The sequence below is a fragment of the Thalassophryne amazonica genome, chromosome 9, assembly GCF_902500255.1.
Source record: "Thalassophryne amazonica chromosome 9, fThaAma1.1, whole genome shotgun sequence".
NCBI lineage: Eukaryota > Metazoa > Chordata > Actinopteri > Batrachoidiformes > Batrachoididae > Thalassophryne > Thalassophryne amazonica.
The window spans coordinates 77,353,396-77,379,152 of NC_047111.1; the positions used below are offsets into that span (position 1 = coordinate 77,353,396).

The window sequence follows — 25,757 nt, forward strand, 5'->3', positions numbered from 1 at the left end:
GTCCTTCATTCCCAGTTCAGATTGACCCCAGAGTGCTAAAACAAAATTGAATTCTCAGGATTGCATTAAGACAGGTGCAAAACAGCACATCTCCGTTCTCATGAGAAAGAAGACAAAGCTAAAACAAGGTTGAATAACACGTACGTTCTCAGGGTGAAGTGCAAAACAGCACAACACCGTTCTCATGAGAAAGAAGACAAAGCTACAAATGTTTAACAGTGATAACATATATATATATATATATATATAAAATCCTTAACAAGTCTGCATCTAAAAAGGAGTGATCACACCTTGGAGAGCTGTTGCACCAAGTGGACTGACATGAATCATGGCTCCAACACGAGAGATGTCAATTGAAACAAAGGAGAGGATTATCAAACTCTTAAAAGAGGGTAAATCATCACGCAATGTTGCAAAAGATGTTGGTTGTTCACAGTCAGCTGTGTCTAAACTCTGGACCAAATACAAACAACATGGGAAGGTTGTTAAAGGCAAACATACTGGTAGACCAAGGAAGACATCAAAGCGTCAAGACAGAAAACTTAAAGCAATATGTCTCAAAAATCGAAAATGCACAACAAAACAAATGAGGAACGAATGGGAGGAAACTGGAGTCAATGTCTGTGACCGAACTGTAAGAAACCGCCTAAAGGAAATGGGATTTACATACAGAAAAGCTAAACGAAAGCCATCATTAACACCTAAACAGAAAAAAACAAGGTTACAATGGGCTAAGGAAAAGCAATCGTGGACTGTGGATGACTGGATGAAAGTCATATTCAGTGATGAATCTCGAATCTGCATTGGGCAAGGTGATGATGCTGGAACTTTTGTTTGGTGCTGTTCCAATGAGATTTATAAAGATGACTGCCTGAAGACAACATGTAAATTTCCACAGTCATTGATGATATGGGGCTGCATGTCAGGTAAAGGCACTGGGGAGATGGCTGTCATTACATCAATAAATGCACAAGTTTACGTTGATATTTTGGACACTTTTCTGATGTTTAAGGATGATGAAATCATTTTTCAAGAAGATAATGCATCATGCCATAGAGCAAAAACTGTGAAAACATTCCTTGCAAAAAGACACATAGGGTCAATTTCATGACATAGGGTTAATGTCAATGAGCAGATGTGATTTGATGCAGGTGTTAGTTTTGGGGATGGAAATTTACAGGGTGATTTCATAATTTATTCCTCAGAATTGAGTGAGTCCATATTTTTTTCCTCTGCTTGGTCTAAAAAAGTAACCGTTACTGACTGCCACAATCTTTTTTTCTTGATTTCTTATAGTGTTTGTTAAAGCCAGAAAGTTGCCATTTGAAATGACTTTAGTTTTGTGTCATGTCTGTGATCTGCTTTTTTTCTACAAAATTAAACAACAGAATGAACATCCTCCGAGGCCGGTGATTCCATAATTTTTGCCAGGGGTTGTAGTTTTGTACTAGGCACACTGGCTTTGATTGTTGACTAAATTTGGTGTTACAGTGTGTTAGAAGTGTTATAATTGTTAGCATTAGAAAAAGGTGCATGCATTCCTGGTATATTGCTAATTGATTATGTTCTTATTTGTTATTAGTCAAATTAGAAACTCATATTTCAGGGAAAGAAAAGTAAGTTTCTGAAGATCTTAATTTCCTCCATTACACACACCAATCACAGCTTAGATCAAATGTGAACAAGTCAATCACAGGAGGATTATCTCACTGAGTTTAATGACTCTGCAGTGAATGTGTGCAGTTCCAATTAAAATGGTGTTAAATCAATTCTAACACAGTGTTAACTCAAACTGATCAACTGTAATAGAGCTCATTTATACTATGACAAACTTATGCCACATGGTAGATTAGGTTGTAGAACCATCTTGGATGGGAACCAGCCTGGCACACTGGACAGTAAGTAAAAATCAATGATGATTGTCTGTGAAATATTCTGTTGAGTGCTACAGCAACAATGTGAAACAGTCAGTAGTTTACAAAAAAAATAAAAAATTAAATTAACATTTGTAGTCATGAGACAGTGGGCAGCCTGCCAGTACTGTATATGCCCACAGAAGTATTCTGATACCAGAGGTGTCAAATCGAGCTTCAGAAAGTAAAAGTCCAGCCACATATTTTCCATCTTCCCAATAAACCAGCTGATTGTAATTAGTTCAGCTCTTCAGGCAGGTGGATAAGCTAATTATTGAGATCACCTGTTTTAGGTACACAGGTAGAAGCAACACATGGGAGGGTTTTTACTTTCTGAAGCCGGATTTGACACCTCTATCTGATACTGAGTACTGGACTTTAAGATAGCACTCAATGCTTTAACTGACAATTGTTTAACCACCACATAAACTATAGACTTTGTCTCAGTTTACCAACCGCCTAAGAGGACCAGTGGACCATCACTACCTACAGAAAGTAGCCATCAACATGTTGCCACCAAATGGTAATGAAGACCTGCTCTTGGTCTTGTCAACACCAATGGGTTGTGGTTGAGAAAATGCCCCACTTCCCTCATGGTGCATGCATATAATCAGCCTCATCCAGGTCTCCCTAAATAACCGCTCATTTGAAACAAAGTCATTCAAAAGATTTTTCAAAGACGCCTGGTACAAAAGACATCCATCTATAGGGGTGTAACGATACACATCCTGATACACTTGTCACAATACAGTATGTATCACAGTACACATTGTCACAATTCGATGCATATCATGATGCATACAGTTGTATGCAAAGGTTTGGGCACCCCTGATAATTTTCATGATTTTTCTTTATAAAACATTGCTTGTCTGGATCAGAAATTTCAGTTAAATACATCATGTAGCAGACGACCACACTGATATTTGAGAAGTGAAATTAAATTTCTAGTATTTACAGAAAATGTGCAATATTTTTTTAAACAAAATTAGGCAGGTGCATAAATTTGGGCACCCTTGTCATTTTATTGATTTGAATACATTTAGCACTAATTATTGGAACACAAAATTGGTTTGGTAAGCTCACTGACTCTTGGCCTCCTTACACAGGTGAATCCAATCATGAGAAAAGGTATTTAAGGTGGCTTTTTGCAAATGTTTATCCTCTTTGCATCTCTTCTATCTCTCTGTGCATCGTTTAACTATACAACGTACTTTGCACAAGGAGATGCTGTAATGCAGAGGAAGGCTTTTCTGCGTACACCCCACAAACAGAGTCACTTGAGGTATACTAAAGCACATTTGGACAAGCTAGCATCATTTTGGAATAAGGTCCTGTGGACTGATAAAACTAAAATTGAGTTATTTGGACATAACAAGGGGCGGTATACTTGGCTGAAAAAGAACACAGCATTCCAAGAAAAACACTTGCTACCTACAGTCAAATTTGGAGGTGGTTCCATCATGCTGTTTGGCCAGTGCAAGTAAAGTCGAGGGTCACATGGATTCCAGTCAGTATCAGCAGATTCTTGAGAACAATGTTCATGAATCAGTTACAAAGTTGAAGTTGCACCGGGACTGGATCTTTCAACAAGACAACGACCCTAAACACTGCTCAAAATCTACTAAGGCATTCATACAGAGGAACAAGTACAACATTGTGGAATGTCCATCTCAGTCCCCAGACCTGGATATTATTGAAAATCTGTGGTGTGATTTTAAACATGCTGTCCATGCTCGAAAACCAAGAAACCTGACTGAACTGGAGATGTATTGTAAAGAAGAATGGTCCAAAATACCTTCAGCCAGAATCCAGACTCTCATTGGAAGATATAGGAATAATTTAGAGGCTGTTATTTCTGCAAAAGGAGGATCTACTAAATATTGATGTATTTTTTTCTGTTGGGGTGCCAAAATTTGTGTACCTGCCTAATTTTGTTGAAAGAATTATTGCACACTTTCTGTAAATCCTATAAACTTCATTTCACTTCTCAACTATCACTGTTTGTCCGCTATATGATACATTTAACTGAAATTTCTAATCCAAACAAAGTATAAAGTAGTATAAATTGTAATCCTTGATGTTATCTGATTCTACTACGAGAGGTTATTATTTGTTCCTTGTAGCAGTTAACTTTTTGTGGTATCATGATACTCATTTTAAAAATATAGAACACAATAGAGCAGGGGTGGCCAAGTTCGGTCCTCGAGAGCCACCTTCCTGACACTCTTAGTTGTCTCCCTGCTCCAACACACCTGAATCCAATAAAAGACTTGTTAGCAGACTTTTAATGAGCCTTTCATTGAATTCAGGTGTGTTGGAGCAGGGAGACAACTAAGAGTGTCAGGAAGGTGGCTCTCGAGGACCGAACTTGGCCACCATCCTTTTGTAAAGATATTTGCGTCACCATACAAGTCGATTCAGCAACCCCGTGACTACAGAGTTTCTTCCCAGGTGTTTCAAAATACTGTATTAGTGTACTGTTGTTGGGAAAGTGTAGTGACACGGACCCACAACAGGGGGCGTAAATGAACGGACAATAGAGGGAGTTAAATGTGAACACTTTACTGTTGTGAATGTCACAACCACACACAGCAGATTATAGAATAAATACAAGTCAATGAATAAAGGTGTCGTGTGGGCAGGCTCGACGATAGGAGACGTCCGTCTGAAGATGAACCGGAACCACACGATTTCCACCGCCACCGAACCCGAAGGATACTGGAGCCGCCAGGTCCCGAATTCCCCAGGTGGCCACCGTCTCAGCGTGTCGGATCTGGTACTGCTGGCGGAGATCAAAGACAGTCAAGTGTGGGTGTGTGTACACCCCGTAACAATAACGGTGGGAATTCCACCTCCACCTCTAACACACACTCGTGCAGCGTCTGAGTAACCACTTATCTGGTGGGAAGTAGAACGAAACAGTCACAACCCACGCCGGTCCTCTGGGTAGACAGCTGCAACAAAGTAGCTCTTGAAATCAATTTGTACAATACGCAGGCAGAGAACGTTTACCTCCAAAGAAGTACGATATCTCGGCGACGTGGTGGAGGTGTCATCCTGCTTTTATCCGGGGTGAAGTGCAGATGATCGGTGACAGCTGTCATAGTTGATGAGTGACAGCTGTCACCTCGGCTGGTCCTGTAAGGCGGCAGCGCCCCCTCATGCCTGAAGCCTGCACTTCAGGCAGGGCGCCCTCTGGTGGTGGGCCAGCAGTACCTCCTCTTCTGGCGGCCCACACAACAACTGTGACACAATAATAAAAGCAATCAAATCCTCATATATGAAGCTGTAACTGGTAATTGTTTTGTTTTGTTTTTTTCATTTAAAATGATATTTGTGTGCTTTATGTACTAAGCATGAAATATGGATGATGAGCTTTTGTGTTTGAATGTGCAGCTTTGGGTTTGTGTGTGCATTCATGAGGCATTTATGCACTTTGAGCCTTTACTTGCATGGATGTGTGTGTGTGTATGTGCATGTGCATATGTGTGCGTTTGATTGCTTTAGTCACATAAGCAGTCTCCCACTCACATTGCTCTAAGCTTTGAGTGGGCGAAGGCCACTGTGGAGCTGATAGAGGAGACAGAGAAGAGAGAGGAGATGGAGGACAAGTAGGAGAGAAGGAGACAGAGAAAGATGATAATGAAAAATTGAAGGCAGTGAGGAAATGAGACGTGGGTTTGCACTCCGAATCTAGAGTGTTCATGATTAAAAAAAAGTTTTCATCTCCCTGGGGGCTTATACTCCGAGAAGTTCCCCCCCGTCTCGTTTGTGACAAAGGTGTCTCATTTCTGTTTTGGACAGAGAGCTCCAGCCAAAGACCCTAGAAACTGCAGAATGTGAATACAGCCTAATGGGAATATGAATGCATGCCACTAGTTCACTTACATCTACCTACTGTAATAATATTCTTATATCTCAAGGAAGTATTTCTATTAGGAAAAATAATGCAGTTGACATATATTTCATCATACATACTATTTCTCTTGCCACCCAAGAAGTCCACCCTTGGGGAGTACTCAGAAAAAAGCATGAATACCTGCAGTGATTCTTTGGAGCTTTTGTTGATTTTCACTGTGTTTGACTCTGTTGAGCAGACTGGCTCCAAAAAGGTTGCTGGACCTCATAGCTGACCTATACACAGGTACAGTGAGTGCTGTGCAGAGCGATTTCTGACTTCTTCACAAATATTTGCGGCATTCATCAGGGATGTGTTCCTGTGTTCAGTGCTTGCATGGACTAGGTGTTGGGTAAGGTTGTAGAAACCAGCAGCTAAGGTGCTTTTCTTCACGAGGGAAGGTTTACCAATCTGGACTTCATGAACAATGCTGAGATTGGAATCAATGATATCAAAATGGATATATACATGTCCATTTTGTATATTTTGGATATGTATGGACTCAAAAGATAGATTGATTGGAGCACTTGAGAAGCTCATTGAGGAGTCACAATGTCTGGGATTGATATTGTCCTGGATCAAGACTGAGATCCACCCTTTCAAAGACTTCCTGGACTCAGCCATCATACATTTATCTGTTTGTGGTCAATGATATCAAAATGGATATATACATATCCACTTTGTATATTTTGGATATGTATGGATTCAAAAGATAGATTGATTGGAGCACTTGAGAAGCTCATTGAGGAGTCACAATGTCTGGGATTGATATTGTCCTGGATCAAGACTGAGATCCACCCTTTCAAAGACTTCCTGGACTCAGCCATCATACATTTATCTGTTTGTGGTAAAAGTGTCAAACGTGCAGAGACATTCACTTATGTCGACAGTAATTTTCATGTCTCTGGGTCCTCTGCCATTGAGGTTAAGAGATGCCTGAGAGAGCTTATGGAGTCATGAGGTCAAAAGTGTTTGATGATCATGATATCTTTGTAGGAGATTGAAGGTCCAGGTCTTAAGAGTCCTGATGTTTCCTGTCTTACTGGATTGTCATGAGACTTGTAGGTTAACCATTCACCTAAGATGACTGGATGTCTCTGGTTCTAGGACTCTTTGATGACTCCTTGGGTTTCTGCTGGAGTAACCTTATGTCAAATGAACACTTTTGGGAAACTCAAGTGAAATGTATTACTTGAGCAATAAGGGAACATCAGCTGCAACATTTTAGCCAAATGGTGCACTTCTTTTTGCATGATTCATCATACGTATGTCCAATTTTTAATACCCCAGCAACTGGAAAAGCCCAAGGGGACATGCACTTTCCACATGGCTGCAGCATGTAGCAGATGCATAAATTGGACCCAAAATGCAGACACAGAAGCTGAGTAGAACTGATAAAATAATTTATTTTGCAAAAAATGCAGAGTTCAGGGTGGTCCAGTGTCAATTCTAAGTAAGGTTGTGGCGGTAGTGAGAAAAATTGTCCATGAAGGCCAGCGTATCTGAACGCTTGGCATGGGCAAAACAGGTGGCAATGTTGGGTACAGCTGGCACAGAAGGTAAGTCAATGAACTGGCAAGAAGTAGATGAATGAGCCAGTCATTTAAACTGCAGTGGAGTAGATGATTTCTTGCAGGTGTGAGTGACAAGCAGGTCAGCCACGCCCAGCCTAACACTCATAAGATACACAGACATGCAAGGGGAGGGGAAGCACAGCAGAGGATACAAACAGAAAAAGGTAAATCCTAAAAGGAGGTGCCTTCTTTCAAGTGGTGAGGATAGACCTGGGTGGTTGTTGTCCAGGACTCTTGGTGGTTCTGCATTGTGGCTAATGTTACAACGTGTGGCACTGACACATGCTCCCAGTTCATGGTTTTAGGTAAAATGTAGGAAATGCATGAGGTTATTCACCCCCCAACACACACACACACACCTCTGGCTTTCATTGAAAATATCTTGTATATTGAATTGTTAATTAATTAGCTTTATATTTAAGGTGAGAATTGAGTGTTCCATGTCTCCCAGTTTCAATTCAGTTAAGACTGTGAGGTTTTGGGTTGTCATACAGAAGAATCCTCAGTCAAACAAAAGAAAAGGTCACATTCTGTGGTTTAATGTCCTTCAGTATTCCTCCATTGTAAACTATGTTCACTCTTTCTTCTCTGTGCTGGTTTATGACTGATGTGTTTTATTACTGTCTGTGTGTGTGCTTACATTTCATAGCATCTATAATTCATTGTATGCCTCATTGTTTGTGATGGGTCGCTGAAAAAGCACAACTTTACCGATTGTATGTCTTAATGGGGTCTTATGGGGTCACACACCGTTACAGAAACCTAATGTCACATGGGGCCTTATTTATAAATGTGCATATTTGCACAAAAACCATGTGTGCACGGTTTCCCATACACAAATTAGAATTTATAAAGGAAGCGTGCACAGTTAAAGTGTATTCACGCATTCTTTGGACAGTGCCTACACACCTTTTGATAGAAATTCGAGCATGATGTGATGAAGAGGAAAGGAAAAATGATGTGAGATGTAATTAAACATAAAACAAAAGCTTATGTTTCTTATTATCATTATTATATAAATTCTGCTTACACAGGTGTATGAGGGTAGGCTGAAAAGTTCTAAGGCTCCCCATGAAGGAGTAATGCATTAACTGCATTATAGTGAGCCTTAGAACTTTTCAGCCTACCCTCGTATATATTAATATATACAATGATGCTAAAATAAAATGGTAAATTACTTACCATTCACAAACTGCAGCCACTATAGTGCACTTTGTGCAATTTAAATATGCAGATCTGACCAACTCATTCATGGTATCTACAACCCCTGGCAAAAATTATGGAATCACCGGCCTCAGAGGATGTTCATTCAGTTTAATTTTGTAGAAAAAAAGCAGATCACAGACATGACACAAAACTAAAGTCATTTCAAATGGCAACTTTCTGGCTTTAAGAAACACTATAAGAAATCAAGAAAAAAAAGATTGTGGCAGTCAGTAACGGTTACTTTTTTAGACCAAGCAGAGGAAAAAAATATGGACTCACTCAATTCTGAGGAAAAATTATGGAATCACCCTGTAAATTTTCATCCCCCAAATTAACACCTGCATCAAATCAGATCTGCTCATTGACATTGACCCTATGCCATGACATTGACCCTATGTGTCTTTTTGCAAGGAATGTTTTTGCAGTTTTTGCTCTATGGCAAGATGCATTATCCTCTTGAAAAATTATTTCATCATCCCCAAACATCCTTTCAATTGTCCAAAATATCAACATAAACTTGTGCATTTATTGATGATGTAATGACAGCCATCTCCCTAGTGCCTTTACCTGACATGCAGCCCCATATCATCAATGACTGTGGAAATTTACATGTTCTCTTCAGGCAGTCATCTTTATAAATCTCATTGGAAAGGCACCAAACAAAAGTTCCAGCATCATCACCTTGCCCAATGCAGATTCGAGATTCATCACTGAATATGACTTTCATCCAGTCATCCACAGTCCACAATTGCTTTTCCTTAGCCCATTGTAACCTTGTTTTTTTCTGTGTAGGTGTTAATGATGCCTTTCGTTTAGCTTTTCTGTATGTAAATCCCATTTTCTTTAGGCGGTTTCTTACAGTTCGGTCACAGATGTTGACTCCAGTTTCCTCCCATTCGTTCCTCATTTGTTTTGTTGTACATGTTTCGATTTTTGAGACATATTGCTTTAAGTTTTCTGTCTTGACGCTTTGTCTTCCTTGGTCTACCAGTATGTTTGCCTTTAACAACCTTCCCATGTTGTTTGTATTTGGTCCAGAGTTTAGACACAGCTGACTGTGAACAATCAACATCTTTTGCAACATTACGTGATGATTTACTCTCTTTTAAGAGTTTGATAATCCTCTCCTTTGTTTCAATTGACATCTCTCGTGTTGGAGCCATGATTCATGTCAGTCCACTTGGTGCAACAGCTCTCCAAGGTGTGTTCACTCCTTTTTAGATGCAGACTAACGAGCAGATCTGATATGATGCAGGTGTTAGTTTTGGGGATGAAAATTTACAGGGTGATTCCATAATTTTTTCCTCAGAATTGAGTGATTCCATATTTTTTTCCTCTGCTTGGTCTAAAAAAGTAACCGTTACTGACTGCCACAATCTTTTTTTCTTGATTTCTTATAGTGTTTCTTAAAGCCAGAAAGTTGCCATTTGAAATGACTTTAGTTTTGTGTCATGTCTGTGATCTGCTTTTTTTTCTACAAAATTAAACAACTGAATGAACATCCTCCGAGGCCGGTGATTCCATAATTTTTGCCAGGGGTTGTACTCCAGGTAGGACCGATTTGATGGTTCTGCCTTTTTTTTTGCCAAGTCAGAATCAAAATTTAATACCTACTCCCAACCAATGCAACATATCATGTGAATTGCCTCTTTCCGTTTTACATAATTCAGCTAAAAACCAAACCAGAGCAGCCTTGGTGGATAATGTCGTGAGTGGAAGTACAAGTTGGAAGCACCAACTGTAACATCCTCACATGTTTGCACTGCCTGCCTGGCTGAGTGTCTATTTATATAAAGCTTACCTGAGAACAGAAGAAAGAATCAATAGCTCCACAGCTCTGGTGCAAAATGTATCACAGCAATACACCCATAAAATCCAGCAACAACGTCCTATACGCAGTGTTTTCTGTCTCTAAACCTTCTGTCTGATGAGTTCTTACTAACAAGTGATCTGCCCAAGGGGATTTACTTATGTTTGCTACTTACAAATTATCTGTAGAAAATCAAAACATTTTGGAAAACGCATTAATCATTAATCCAGAGTTCAAAAGCTTAAAGCTACAAGGTATATAGGATAATGTGTCATCTAATAGTGAGGTTGCAGATTGCATTATGCCATCACAGTTACAAATTTGTTTTCTTTCACAACATGGCAGCCAACACGAGGGTTCCCGCTCCCATGTAGATATGAACGGTTCATTTGAAACTTATGTAAACACATTAATTCATTGTTGCAGGTGTTATTCCCCTGATCTTTTGTGTCCCGTCCCAAATAGAGTCTAGAGTCAATCTATTCCTCACGTTAAATTTATTTAGAGTTGTGGTAAGATAAGTTGCAGTTTCATAGAGCAGTCTAATCTTTCAGTCTACTAAACTTTCTTAGTTGACTACAGCTAGTCGCCAAACATAATCCATCTAATCACGTTTCACATCGACGGTTAAACTTGTAGATTAGCCGTCTCACCTTAGTCAACGGTTTTCACAGGCATAACGGCCTCACGCGTGCCGTTGCCAAGAGATGGCTCCAATCCGCGACAGTTTTCTTTACTTCCAGGTTGGTCGTTATCATGAACTATAGCCTTTGTTTCGTTAACTGGCTTTATTAACATTTATGGACCCATACGAACAGCAAAATGACGTACTTAGCTCTTAGCCTAGCAGTTTCATTCTTCAGTATCTTCTTCTACACTTCTATCAAGCCTTTTTGTGCATACAATGTTGCTCAGTGTAACAGCGATGCCCAGTGGCTCGTGTGAGAACTGTCACAAACATATCGTGACAGTCGTCTGCTGCAACTATGGCGAAAAGTGAAGGAAGCTCTCCTTTTGAAAGAATACAAGCGACGTAGGGGAGCTCTTGAGTGCTCCATCAAGTGTTGTTACATGGTAGCCACCTTTTTTGGGTTAAGACACTGATGTTTTGTCGACTAAAATAAGGTTAGCCTCCTCTGCACCAGGCTAAAAACTTTAGTTGGGTAACGTGAAATTTTATCCGTCTAAGCGCTTTGTGCAACAACTAATGTCAAAAATTAGTCAACTAAGTAAGTTTATTCAACTAAACAAGATTAGACTGCTTTATGAAACCGGGGCCTGGTGTCTCATAGACATTACACATGCAGGAGTTCCACCATTGAGAGCCCAGAACAAAGAAACAGGAAGACTTTTTATAAAACACAATGGTGGCCTGGCAAAGGGCAAACACCTTCCTTACAGGTCCCAACCTCATTAGCTTCCGGTGCGCAGAGGGAGAGCTGGCTCAACAGGCCCTGAGCTATGAAAATGTATTCCTCTGGTAAATCCCACAATTTTAATCCAGTATTCATTTTCTTCACAGAGTAAGTGTTTCACTCAAATTATACCTTTAACTCCAAATTCTGAAAACATACATTTTGCACAAACATATTTTCTGTTAAACATCTGTTCAATGTCATCAGAAATACACAACAAACCCCTTTTCTGGTATTTCATATACGTTCTTCATTAACACATCTACACTACAAACCCTCGCCAAAACTTCCAGTGGTCCAGTTGAATGCAGTGATGTATGTATAGTGATTTTTCCTGTCTGATCAGGGGAATTTAACCACGGAGTCTCTGGTTACACTCCTGCTACTCTAACCTTCAGACCGCCTCCTTGTGCTTCACACTGAGCAAGGCTTGCTTTTCTTTTTTCTTTTGCTACTCCACAGTGTGCGGGGACATCCATGGGCAATTCTTTGATCTAATGAAGCTGTTTGAGGTGGGAGGATCACCCGCCACAACACGGTACCTGTTCCTTGGGGACTATGTTGACCGTGGCTACTTCAGTATTGAGGTAAAACCATCACAATACTTTCTTTTTTTTATGAGTCATATGTAGAAATGTTATGATACAGTAAACTGCACTGATTGTAGCTTTTTTTATTTTTTGCTGAACTAACACTGTGTGTTTCTGTATTTTTAACAGTGTGTTTTATACCTTTGGTCCCTGAAAATTCTCTATCCAAAGACACTATTTTTACTCCGGGGAAATCATGAATGTAGACATTTGACAGAATATTTCACCTTCAAACAAGAATGTAAGTACATCTCAATGCTAATTCTATTATTTTGTTCTCTGTGCCACTATTGTCAGATTTACACCTCTTTGCACCATTATGTTGAGTGTGACCAGAGATATGTAAACAAGAAAGCTGAAGCTGCAAAAGTTAGAACGTAGCTAATGTTAGCATTCATCCTTGACTCACGGTTTTAGAGTATCCCAGAATCCTGGGGAGGGAGGCTTGATAATGGCTCAGGTTAATGCTAACTTTAACACTGAAAATGCCATAGGCATGCTAACGCGTTAGCATCGGTCCCCTTTTTAAGTTATAAAATACAAATATCAACTGTTTCAAAAGACCATAACAGGTCAGTTTAACATAAAAAAGGTTAATATTACTCAGACATATGCTCTTTAGAGTTTTAGCAGGGAAAATTAAGATAAAGCGAAATAAAACAAAGAACCAGTGAAGCAGCAGATCGAAGATTGAAGCACTGCTTCATTGGTTCAAGGTTCAAAGCAAAGCCGCAGAAATGGTTGATTATAAGCTGTTTCGGAGGATTTTTTGCCATCTTGGATTAATTTGGTCAAGCGCACAACCAGCTGACGTTACACTGCTTATTCACTCTGACGGGCAGTCACCATGTCGTGTTGCTCAAAATTTGCATAAAATACACTTCAAGTCTGTTTTGGCCATGACTAGCTGGCGGCAGATCAACCATTGTCTCTTGCTGCTGCCAAACGGGAACTCTCATTGAAAACAAATGGCAAGTCATTTGCCTCTGCCACTTGCTAACGCTTGTAGCTAATGTGACCATGCCTTAAAGCAGGAAGACAAGATGCTCAAGGTTTAGAAACAGTATGATCCACTCTTGGAGTGTCTGAAACCTTATTACAAGATTCTTACAGGCATGAATATCAATCAATCAATAATTTTTTTTTTTTATATATAGCGCCAAATCACAACAAACAGTTGCCCCAAGACGCTTTATATTGTAAGGCAAAGCCATACAATAATTATGTAAAACCCCAACGGTCAAAACGACCCCCTGTGAGCAAGCACTTGGCTACAGTGGGAAGGAAAAACTCCCTTTTAACAGGAAGAAACCTCCAGCAGAACCAGGCTCAGGGAGGGGCAGTCTTCTGCTGGGACTGGTTGGGGCTGAGGGAGAGAACCAGGAAAAAGACATGCTGTGGAGGGGAGCAGAGATTGATCACTAATGATTAAATGCAGAGTGGTGCATACAGAGCAAAAAGAGAAAGAAACAGTGCATCATGGGAACCCCCCAGCAGTCTACGTCTATAGCAGCATAACTAAGGGATGGTTCAGGGTCACCTGATCCAGCCCTAACTATAAGCTTTAGCAAAAAGGAAAGTTTTAAGCCTAATCTTAAAAGTAGAGAGGGTGTCTGTCTCCCTGATCTGAATGGGGAGCTGGTTCCACAGGAGAGGAGCCTGAAAGCTGAAGGCTCTGCCTCCCATTCTACTCTTACAAACCCTAGGAACTACAAGTAAGCCTGCAGTCTGAGAGCGAAGCGCTCTATTGGGGTGATATGGTACTACGAGGTCCCTAAGATAAGATGGGACCTGATTATTCAAAACCTTATAAGTAAGAAGAAGAATTTTAAATTCTATTCTAGAATTAACAGGAAGCCAATGAAGAGAGGCCAATATGGGTGAATATAGGAAATGTTTTGTAATAAGTAAGTAAGAAGGATAAATATAGACACACACACGGTAATTTGATCTATCACTGTGTGTATATAAACTCACTAAGCAGATTTCCAACTTTAGCACTCGCTCAGTGCTTTGTATCAGGTCTCGGTACACTCAGAAATGGCTTTTTGGATGAACTCAATTCAACTATGTGAAGGATTTCCATTTAATAAATATATGTAGCCCCAATTCAAAGAAAACACATGCAAGATAATGTAATTTAATTTAGTTGGGCCTACATACTGTAAATTTATTAGATGGAATCCAGTCTAATGAGTGAGTTTTTTGAGTGTATCACACAAACAAATGACTCACTGGATGAATTCAATTCAATTATGGGCAGGATTTCCATCTAATAAATATATGTAGTCCCTTATTTGAGTTGGGCCTACATATATTTATTAGATGGAAATCTTGCCCATAATTGAACTGAGTTCATCCAGTGTGTCATTTTTTGAGTGTATAGAAATTGGTGTCAGGAAAGAATAATTTGGATTTGTGCTGTCTAATTTAAATTTTCAAATCCCTGCCTTCATTATTCCATCCACTAGTCCAGTGATTTTCAACCTTTTTTGAGCCATGGCACCCTTTTTATATTTACAAAATCCTGCGGCACACCACCAACCAAAATAATATTATAATGCTATTACCTCTGGTTTTGCGCAAAACCCAAATATCATTATTATTATTATTATTATTAATAGAAAATCGATACAGAAAACACCGCATTTCGAAAATCCTCAAGCATTTTGCGCTCTGATCTCAAGTAGGGCTGTCACGATTAGGAATTTCTGGAGACGATTAATTGTCAGACAAATAATTGCGATTGACGAATATATTGTCTATTTTTTTTCTTTTTTTCCCCTTCTTTATATTCTACTATTGTAGTATAATTACACAACTATGGAAGAACGTTTGGCTTCTGTAAGTGGAGAAACTGGGAATGGTGCAACATTTTTATTTTTATCTTCATTTTACATACAATCCCAACTTTTTCTGATTTGTGGTTGTTTCTGTTGCATTTCTGAAATTGTTTCTCCTCATCAGTCACGTTTTGTGCTTAAAAACTGCATTAAGCTCAAGATTGAACAAATAAATACCTTTGGAAAATAACAGCTGTTAAAGTTCAGAGTTCTCACCTGCTTTTTGTGATCTGTGCGTCTGAACATTTTTTTTTTTTTTGTGGCTCAGTTCATTCATATATTCTCATTTTTTAAATATGTTTTTAAAGATATTTGACTGTTTATTTCATCTCATGATCTCATAAATTCAGCATACGACGCGCACATGGTGTGAACAGGACGGTAACGGCAGAATCACACCTTTAGAGAAAGTTCAGAGAGAAGTAAAGGCAGCTTCACGTTTCCGTTTTGTTAACGTTCACTCCGGTTAAAATCCTCTCTCTGCTCTGCGCTCGCTGTGCAGTGAATGTGTCGCGCCTGCATTCAGGAATCTCCCTCACCCACTCCCTCCCTCGCAGTCTGCAGCCTGTTAACTCCACGCGCGCGCACACAGGCACAGACACACACACCGACAGGTACGCATTTTAGAAGGTTTTTGAAGAAGACGGCACTGTTTTAATCGGCCGTCAGCCTCCTTGTTATTGTCCCGCCTTAAGACGAGAGCGAGGCTGCAGCACGTTTGACGTCAGATTCTGTCGTTTTATGCTTTGTGGATAAAATAAATAATTCACGGTAATCGCGAATATGAAAAATAATCGCGAATATGACAAATACCCACGGCACCCCTGACGATCGATCACGGCGCCCTAGGGTGCCGCGGCACCCCGGTTGAGAATCACTGCACTAGTCATATAAACCTGTGTGTGAACTCATACATTGTGTTTAATTAGTATTTTGCTGCTGTGTAACTCTAAAGTCAAGGTGACTCATAGGGACAAGCTTTATGTCGTAACCTATTTTGAGGGTGTAAATTGTTCTGCTTCTTTTCACTGATTGAATTACAGTTGGTTTTCTGCTCAGGTAAAATCAAGTACTCAGAGCAGGTGTATGACTCATGTATGGACGCGTTTGACTGCCTTCCACTGGCTGCACTCATGAACCAACAGTTTTTGTGTGTCCATGGAGGACTCTCGCCTGAAATACACACCTTAGATGACATTAAAAAGGTAACCGCGTAAACACTGCCAGGCAATTCACCGTGTTCAATTCATGTTCTTTAACCCGCTTCTGTGATTTTTACGTTAGTTGGATCGGTTCAAGGAGCCACCGGCTTTTGGGCCAATGTGCGACTTGCTCTGGTCAGATCCTCTGGAAGACTTTGGCAATGAGAAAACCCAGGAATATTTTAGCCACAACACAGTTCGTGGCTGCTCCTACTTCTACAGGTGAGTTTTGGGTTTTGGCAAATCTTGCTTTGAAACACTGATGTTTCCTCACAAAGCAGTGAACGGTTCAACAAGCAATTAAAAGCTGTACAGCCTTTGAGTTTTTTTAAGATTTAAGTCACAAAAACAATTTTCTTTGGCACCACTATAATTTTATTCCTTAGAATTTAGATAAGGGATTCATAATCTTATGTTGCCAATATGATCAAAATAATTCACACTGTCTGGAAACAATTTAGAATTTCAACCCCTGAAGGGTAGATATTCAAGCGATCAGATGTCATAACCTACATTTGGTAGCGATGTCATAGATCACGTGAGGGCTTCCCCCTGAGCTTTGCGAGGACGCTGGGAAGGACACACAGACTGCTAATCGACGTAAAGAAAGGCAGCATGATGTAAGCTGGCTGCTCACTCAAACAAAATAAACCAAGATGGCGGAAAAATTCCAAAATAGCTCATTTCTGTATAAATCTAACATGTTTCTGATGTATTTTGGAAAGGTTAGTGAGACATAAACACTTCTGAATCTAAAAATGCTGTTTTTGAAACCAGATAACACTTCTGCAGTGATTTACAAAACATCTTATGGATGTCAACCACATGCGCTTCCTCCTGCAGGTCGTCTGCATAATGGCGACAAAGAAAAAGACCATACTTACCATAGACTTCCCCCCAGATAAATATGTTCTCTTCATTAAAATGAGCTGTAATTTTGCAACATGCTACAAAAATAAACTGACATTATAATGCTTGGATTTTGGTAGAAATCCAAATTTGTCAGTTTTGTGAAATTTGAAAGGCCGTACAGCTTTAACGTTTTCAGGGAAATTGATGTACAGTAAATTGATGAGTATCATCAACATCAACAAAGTGATGTGGCTAAAAAGCTTCATGTTTCTGAGCGTTTATCAGCAGTAGGTGAAATCAGGCTAAATTAAATCACAATGATGATTTGAATAGACTGTTTTTGCCCAAACTGACTGTACTTCTTAATAATCTGAGTAATTTTTCTTGATTAAATGAAACCAGTGCCTTTCAAAATAAAATACCCTTTGGAAATACACAGGAGCAATAAAAGGCAGGCGTAATATTTCTTTAGCCTAAAGTAAAATAAACTGCGAGCTGCTTTAACAGGAAGCATCCCCCTGATGTGAGACTGGGTGGGAAGAGACGGAGGAAGAAAGTGGATTGCAGGGAAAACGTGCTCCACTGCTTCACCTCAGGTATCTTTGGTGGATAACTGTTGATCCCATAAATGATCCACTCAAGCGCTTTGACACTTAGTGTGCAGATCGATTTCCTTGCCAGAAAACCTCTCACTTCAAACCACCATCTAAATGGTGTTGCACCATGTTCAAGCGTAGGTAATGACAGATGACATGCTGACTGGTTTTATTTAATATGGCCAAAATATACTTAACATTAATTGATTAAGTGCAACTCCTTCATGCCCTGCACTTCACTTATGCTCTGTGTGAATAGCAAAGTGGAGTTGGACACCTACTGCACTTGCGCTATGTGCTTTAGACCATGTACTATACATCATCAAGCTAGGGCCCAGGGTCTTCAAATTAAAATGATTTCATCTTTGCTTGCTGCCTGCCTGAGAAACAAATTATATTTATCACCAAAAAAGTTACTCATAATAAAATGTTTAAATAATCAGATCTATTAATGTTGATTTTTTTTTTTTTTTACAGTTTTTAGAATGTGATTATGGCTGTGAAAATGCGATTTAGCTGCATGCTGCTGATTTTATGCGAACTGGAGGATTTGATTTTGATGACCGACATCTTGACAGATGGGTTTTCTTCATTTAAAAAAAAATAAACCTCTCAGTTTCACACTCACAACACAGCACTTCCATCTCTCCCTGTCGCTCTCGCTCATACTCACTTGTCAGATTTCTCGCTCTCTTTCGCTCACAGGCTCACCAACACATAATTGTGTATTTTCACAAAGGCAGAGATGGAATGTGAGCCACAAGCATAAGATATGTGAGCCCGCCATCATCTCAGAGTAATCAGTCGATGCTGCTGGCACATACAGAAAGTTAATTAACACATATTGTACATTAAAGGTTTTATTTTTAATGTTTTATATTATGATTTACACACATTTGCACTAATATTGTGCAGGAAACTATGACACTAAAACACTTCTATGTGGTTTTGACAATCTTTAAATTAAGGACAGCCATTAAAAAAATCTTTACACAGAACTTCCAGCACATTGCAGATGTGAGCAAGCACTTGGCTACAGTGGGAAGGAAAAACTCCCTTTAACAGGAAGAAACCTCCAGCAGAACCAGGCTCAGGGAGGGGCAGTCTTCTGCTGGGACTGGTTGGGGCTGAGGGAGAGAACCAGGAAAAAGACATGCTGTGGAGGGGAGCAGAGATCGATCACTAATGATTAAATGCAGAGTGGTGCATACAGAGCAAAAAGAGAAAGAAACAGTGCATCATGGGAACCCCCCAGCAGTCTACGTCTATAGCAGCATAACTAAGGGATGGTTCAGGGTCACCTGATCCAGCCCTAACTATAAGCTTGAGCAAAAAGGAAAGTTTAAGCCTAATCTTAAAAGTAGAGAGGGTGTCTGTCTCCCTGATCTGAATGGGGAGCTGGTTCCACAGGAGAGGAGCCTGAAAGCTGAAGGCTCTGCCTCCCATTCTACTCTTACAAACCCTAGGAACTACAAGTAAGCCTGCAGTCTGAGAGCGAAGCGCTCTATTGGGGTGATATGGTACTACGAGGTCCCTAAGATAAGATGGACCTGATTATTTAAAACCTTATAAGTAAGAAGAAGAATTTTAAATTCTATTCTAGAATTAACAGGAAGCCAATGAAGAGAGGCCAATATGGGTGAGATATGCTCTCTCCTTCTAGTCCCCGTTAGTACTCTAGCTGCAGCATTTTGAATTAACTGAAGGCTTTTTAGGGAACTTTTAGGACAACCTGATAATAATGAATTACAATAGTCCAGCCTAGAGGAAATAAATGCATGAATTAGTTTTTCAGCATCACTCTGAGACAAGACCTTTCTGATTTTAGAGATATTGCGTAAATGCAAAAAAGCAGTCCTACATATTTGTTTAATATGCGCTTTGAATGACATATCCTGATCAAAAATGACTCCAAGATTTCTCACAGTATTACTAGAGGTCAGGGTAATGCCATCCAGAGTAAGGATCTGGTTAGACACCATGTTTCTAAGATTTGTGGGGCCAAGTACAATAACTTCAGTTTTATCTGAGTTTAAAAGCAGGAAATTAGAGGTCATCCATGTCTTTATGTCTGTAAGACAATCCTGCAGTTTAGCTAATTGGTGTGTGTCCTCTGGCTTCATGGATAGATAAGCTGGATATCATCTGCGTAACAATGAAAATTTAAGCAATACCGTCTAATAATACTGCCTAAGGGAAGCATGTATAAAGTGAATAAAATTGGTCCTAGCATAGAACCTTGTGGAACTCCATAATTAACTTTAGTCTGTGAAGAAGATTCCCCATTTACATGATCAAATTGTAATCTATTAGACAAATATGATTCAAACCACCGCAGCGCAGTGCCTTTAATACCTATGGCATGCTCTAATCTCTGTAATAAAATTTTATGGTCAACAGTATCAAAAGCAGCACTGAGGTCTAACAGAACAAGCACAGAGATGAGTCCACTGTCCGAGGCCATAAGAAGATCATTTGTAACCTTCACTAATGCTGTTTCTGTACTATGATGAATTCTAAAACCTGACTGAAACTCTTCAAATAGACCATTCCTCTGCAGATGATCAGTTAGCTGTTTTACAACTACCCTTTCAAGAATTTTTGAGAGAAAAGGAAGGTTGGAGATTGGCCTATAATTAGCTAAGATAGCTGGGTCAAGTGATGGCTTTTTAAGTAATGGTTTAATTACTGCCACCTTAAAAGCCTGTGGTACATAGCCAGCTAACAAAGATAGATTGATCATATTTAAGATCGAAGCATTAAATAATGGTAGGGCTTCCTTGAGCAGCCTGGTAGGAATGGGGTCTAATAAACATGTTGATGGTTTGGATGAAGTAACTAATGAAAATAACTCAGACAGAACAATCGGAGAGAAAGAGTCTAACCAAATACCGGCATCACTGAAAGCAGCCAAAGATAACGATACGTCTTTGGGATGGTTATGAGTAATTTTTTCTCTAATAGTTAAAATTTTGTTAGCAAAGAAAGTCATGAAGTCATTACTAGTTAAAGTTAATGGAATACTCAGCTCAATAGAGCTCTGACTCTTTGTCAGCCTGGCTACAGTGCTGAAAAGAAACCTGGGGTTGTTCTTATTTTCTTCAATTAGTGATGAGTAGAAAGATGTCCTAGCTTTACGGAGGGCTTTTTTATAGAGCAACAGACTCTTTTTCCAGGCTAAGTGAAGATCTTATAAATTAGTGAGATGCCATTTCCTCTCCAACTTACGGGTTATCTGCTTTAAGCTACGAGTTTGTGAGTTATACCACGGAGTCAGGCACTTCTGATTTAAAGCTCTCTTTTTCAGAGGAGCTACAGCATCCAAAGTTGTCTTCAATGAGGATGTAAAACTATTGACGAGATACTCTATCTCACTTACAGAGTTTAGGTAGCTACTCTGCACTGTGTTGGTATATGGCATTAGAGAACATAAAGAAGGAATCATATCCTTAAACCTAGTTACAGCGCTTTCTGAAAGACTTCTAGTGTAATGAAACTTATTCCCCACTGCTGGGTAGTCCATCAGAGTAAATGTAAATGTTATTAAGAAATGATCAGACAGAAGGGAGTTTTCAGGGAATACTGTTAAGTCTTCTATTTCCATACCATAAGTCAGAACAAGATCTAAGATATGATTAAAGTGGTGGGTGGACTCATTTACTTTTTGAGCAAAGCCAATAGAGTCTAATAATAGATTAAATGCAGTGTTGAGGCTGTCATTCTCAGCATCTGTGTGGATGTTAAAATCGCCCACTATAATTATCTTATCTGAGCTAAGCACTAAGTCAGACAAAAGGTCTGAAAATTCACAGAGAAACTCACAGTAACGACCATTAGACAATGGTCTATCGGACAGTATCGTCCGATAGACAATAACAAATAAAACTGGTTTTATTTGCCCATGCTACGAGCATTCGGACAGTTAGTGTGACTCGGGGTTGTTGACTCATTTAAACTAACATATTCATCCTGCTGTAACCTGCTGTATGTTGATCAATTATTATATCATTTACCAACAGGGACTTAGAAGAGAGAGACCTAATGTTTAATAGACCACATTTAACTGTTTTAGTCTGTGGTGCAGTTGAAGGTGCTATATTATTTTTTCTTTTTGAATTTTTATGCTTAAATAGATTTTTGCTGGTTATTGGTGGTCTGGGAGCAGACACCGTCTCTACGGGGATGGGGTAATGAGGGGATGGCAGGGGGAGAGAAGCTGCAGAGAGGTGTGTAAGACTACAACTCTGCTTCCTGGTCCCAACCCTGGATAGTCACGGTTTGGAGGATTTAAGAAAATTGGCCAGATTTCTAGAAATGAGAGCTGCTCCATCCAAAGTGGGATGGATGCCGTCTCTCCTAACAAGACCAGGTTTTCCCCAGAAGCTTTGCCAATTATCTATGAAGCCCACCTCATTTTTTGGACACCACTCAGACAGCCAGCAATTCAAGGAGAACATGCGGCTAAACATGTCACTCCCGGTCCGATTGGGGAGGGGCCCAGAGAAAACTACAGAGTCTGACATTGTTTTTGCAAAGTTACACACCGATTTAATGTTAATTTTAGTGACCTCCGATTGGCGTAACCGGGTGTCATTACTGCCGACGTGAATTACAATCTTACCAAATTTACGCTTAGCCTTAGCCAGCAGTTTCAAATTTCCTTCATTGTCGCCTGCTCTGGCCCCCGGAAGACAATTGACTATGGTTGCTGGTGTCGCTAACTTCACATTTCTCAAAACAGAGTCGCCAATAACCAGAGTTTGATCCTCGGCGGGTGTGTCGTCGAGTGGGGAAAAACGGTTAGAAATGTGAACGGGTTGGCGGTGTACACGGGGCTTCTGTTTAGAACTACGCTTCCTCCTCACAGTCACCCAGTCGGCCTGCTTTCCCGGCTGCTCGGGATCTGCCAGGGGGTAACTAACGGCGGCTAAGCTACCTTGGTCCGCACCGACTACAGGGGCCTGGCTAGCTGTAGAATTTTCCACGGTGGGGAGCCGAGTCTCCAATTCGCCCAGCCTGGCCTCCAAAGCTATGAATAAGCTACACTTATTACAAGTACCGTTACTGCTAAAGGAGGCCAAGGAATAACTAAACATTTCACACCCAGAGCAGAAAAGTGCGGGAGAGACAGGAGAAGCCGCCATGCTAAATCGCCTAAGATCTAGTAGCTACGCTAAGCTAGCGGATTCCTAAAAACACGCAAAGTGAATAATGTGTAAATAATTTAGAGGTGATTCAGTAGAAGGAGTGCTTTAGTTAAGGCACGTAAAGATTACACTGGGAAACAAATCGTAATCTAGATAACTAGATCAATCTAACTGCACAGATTAAACAGCTAACAGATACAGAAAAACACCGCTGTGCTCCGGAACAGGAAGTGATACAATACCGCAGTGAGAGCCAACCACCAGTAGAGGCAAGCAGTGCAACGTATTTTGAGCCGAGCTTTTCTAAAAAGCACGGAGTACTGTCAGCCATAGTGGAAACAGCCACAGTGTATTCATGTTAGTGTGCAACACAACTATTCTTATCTTTTATTTTGTGGCCAACCAGGACCTGGGAGCCACGTGGCTTATATATGCACGACGATGGCACAGTTTTTCCAGGTTCATGGGACTTAGCAGTCTCCTTGTTTTTCATCCAGTGCAAAGCGTGGAGCGCTTAAATATTTCAAACCCTTCTGAAATTCTGATGCCTCTGTGGTTGTCAGTGAGTGTAAGGACGTGGAGAAAGACGGGATTGTTACAGCGGAGACCGACGTGCATGTTAATGCCGGAAAAGATGGAACTAATACTGTAATATGCATGTTCCACAGGAGAATACATCATCATTTGGTAAAATAAGTTTTCTGGTTTTTGTGTGGTATCACATTCAGTAGCGGCTTTGTGTTTTTCTTGTTTGGGTTTGGTGCAGGTGTTTTGCGATTTAGAATTTGTAGCAAACTCTAAATATATGTTTTAAAGTCAGTTTTAGGTACCTACAACATACATGTTGACATACACAAAACACAACAGCTAGAACCCTCTAGCATTTGAAAATACAAGCAATAAAAACCAATTGAAAATACATCAACTAGTAATTTGAAAATCCTAAGAAAAAAATCTCCTTTCTGTTGGAATGCAGTTGCAAATTTGGAAAAAACCTGTGGACACAACAATAGAAAAACAAAACAACACAGATGACAACAAATAATGAAGCTGCTGTACTTTAAACGTGTTAAAAGTGTTGAATGATTTGTTGCAGATTCTACATCTACACTTACATCAGTGTTGCTGTTACAAGTTTTAAGTGCAGCCTTTAATACAAGCGAGTATAGGATTTTGTTGGAGAGAACTAAATAGCGAGATCTCTGGTTTGGTGCTTTCAGATCAATCAGTCATTTTTGTTTTCATTAATTTAGAATTTGAAAGCACTTGAATGATTGATCTTAAGGTGCTATATACAGTAAGTTCTTCTTCTTCTTATTATTATTATTATTAAGGTGATCATGTTCTCCTTCACTCTTTCTGACTGCTGGACTGCCATTCCTACGGTGACCATATTTTGATGACCGAAAACCAGGACACTTGGCCCAGCAATGAGATACTCAAATGAAACTTGAAGTTTATTAAAAGATGCTCAAAGATGAAAAACAATGAAAACCAGGACATTTTCATCACATTCTAAAAAAAAAAAAAAAACTCCCAGGAGGGCCGGGGCAGGATGTGAAAACAGGACATGTCCTGGGAAAACAGGAGGTTTGGTCACTCTAACCATTCCCTCACTTCGTAGTTTCACCGGGTTCTTGTTTTTGAGACAAAGACAAAGAAATTATCCTGTTTTAATCATGCACACCTAAACAAAAAGAATAATGAAAATACAAATATACAGTTGTGCTCAAACGTTTACATAGCCTGGCAGAATTTTTGATTATTTTGGCCATATTTCAGAGAAAATGAATGATAACACAAAACTTTTTTTCACTCCTGGTTAGTGGTTGTGTGAAGCCATTTATTGTCAAACAACTGTGTTTACTCTTTTTAAATCATAATGACAACAGAAACTACCCAAATGACTCTGATCAAAAGTTTACATACCCCTGTTCTTAGTCTTAATATTAATATAGTATTGCCCCCATTAATATCTATGACAGCTTAGAGTCTTTTGTGGTAGTTTTTTGTGGTAGTCTTTATTTTCTCTCATGGTAAAGCTGCCCATTCTTCTTGGCAAAAAGCCTCCAGTTCTTGTAAATTCCTGTCTTGCATGAACTGCACGTTTGAGATCTCCCCAAAGTGGCTCAATGATATTGAGGTCAGCAGGCTGAGATAGCCACTCCAGAACCTTCAGTTTATTCTGCTGTAGCCAATGACAGGTCAACTTGGCCTTGTGTTTTGGATCGTTGTCATGTTAGAACATCCAAGTACGTCATATGTACTGCTTCTAGGCTGATGAGTGCAAATTTTCCTCCAGTATTTTCTGATAACATGCTGCATTCATCCTGCCATCAATTTTGACCAAGTTTCCTGTGCCGTTGTAGCTCGCACATCCCCAAAACATCAGTGATCCATCTCTGTGCTTCACAGTAGCAATGGTGTACCTTTCATCATAGGCCTTGTTGACTCCTCTTGACATGTAACGTTTGTGGTTGTGGCCAAAAAAGTTAAATTTTGGTCTCATCATTTCAGATGATTTTGTTCTGTTGTTCTGCTGTTTGGCGTATTGTAAGCAGGATGCTTTGTGGCATTTGCGTAGTAATGGCTATCTTCTGGTGACTCAACCATGCAGCCCATTTTTCTTCAAGTGCCTCCTTATTGTGCATCTTGAATCAACCACACCACTTTTTTCAGAGAGTCCTGTATTTCAGCTGAAGTTATTTGTG

At 39.8% G+C, this 25,757-nt stretch overlaps 1 protein-coding gene across 3 annotated transcripts in view; it reads left to right on the top strand.

The window, feature by feature from the left end:
- Window positions 1-25,757, top strand: part of ppp3ca (protein phosphatase 3, catalytic subunit, alpha isozyme) — a 105,606-nt gene that overhangs the window by 35,877 nt on the left and 43,972 nt on the right. For all 3 annotated transcript variants that reach the window (XM_034178456.1, XM_034178455.1, XM_034178457.1), the window contains exons 3-6: window positions 12,279-12,403; window positions 12,536-12,647; window positions 16,309-16,454; window positions 16,534-16,673. In XM_034178456.1, the coding sequence (XP_034034347.1) occupies window positions 12,279-12,403; window positions 12,536-12,647; window positions 16,309-16,454; window positions 16,534-16,673 (523 nt within the window). The remainder of the gene's footprint in view (window positions 1-12,278; window positions 12,404-12,535; window positions 12,648-16,308; window positions 16,455-16,533; window positions 16,674-25,757) is intronic.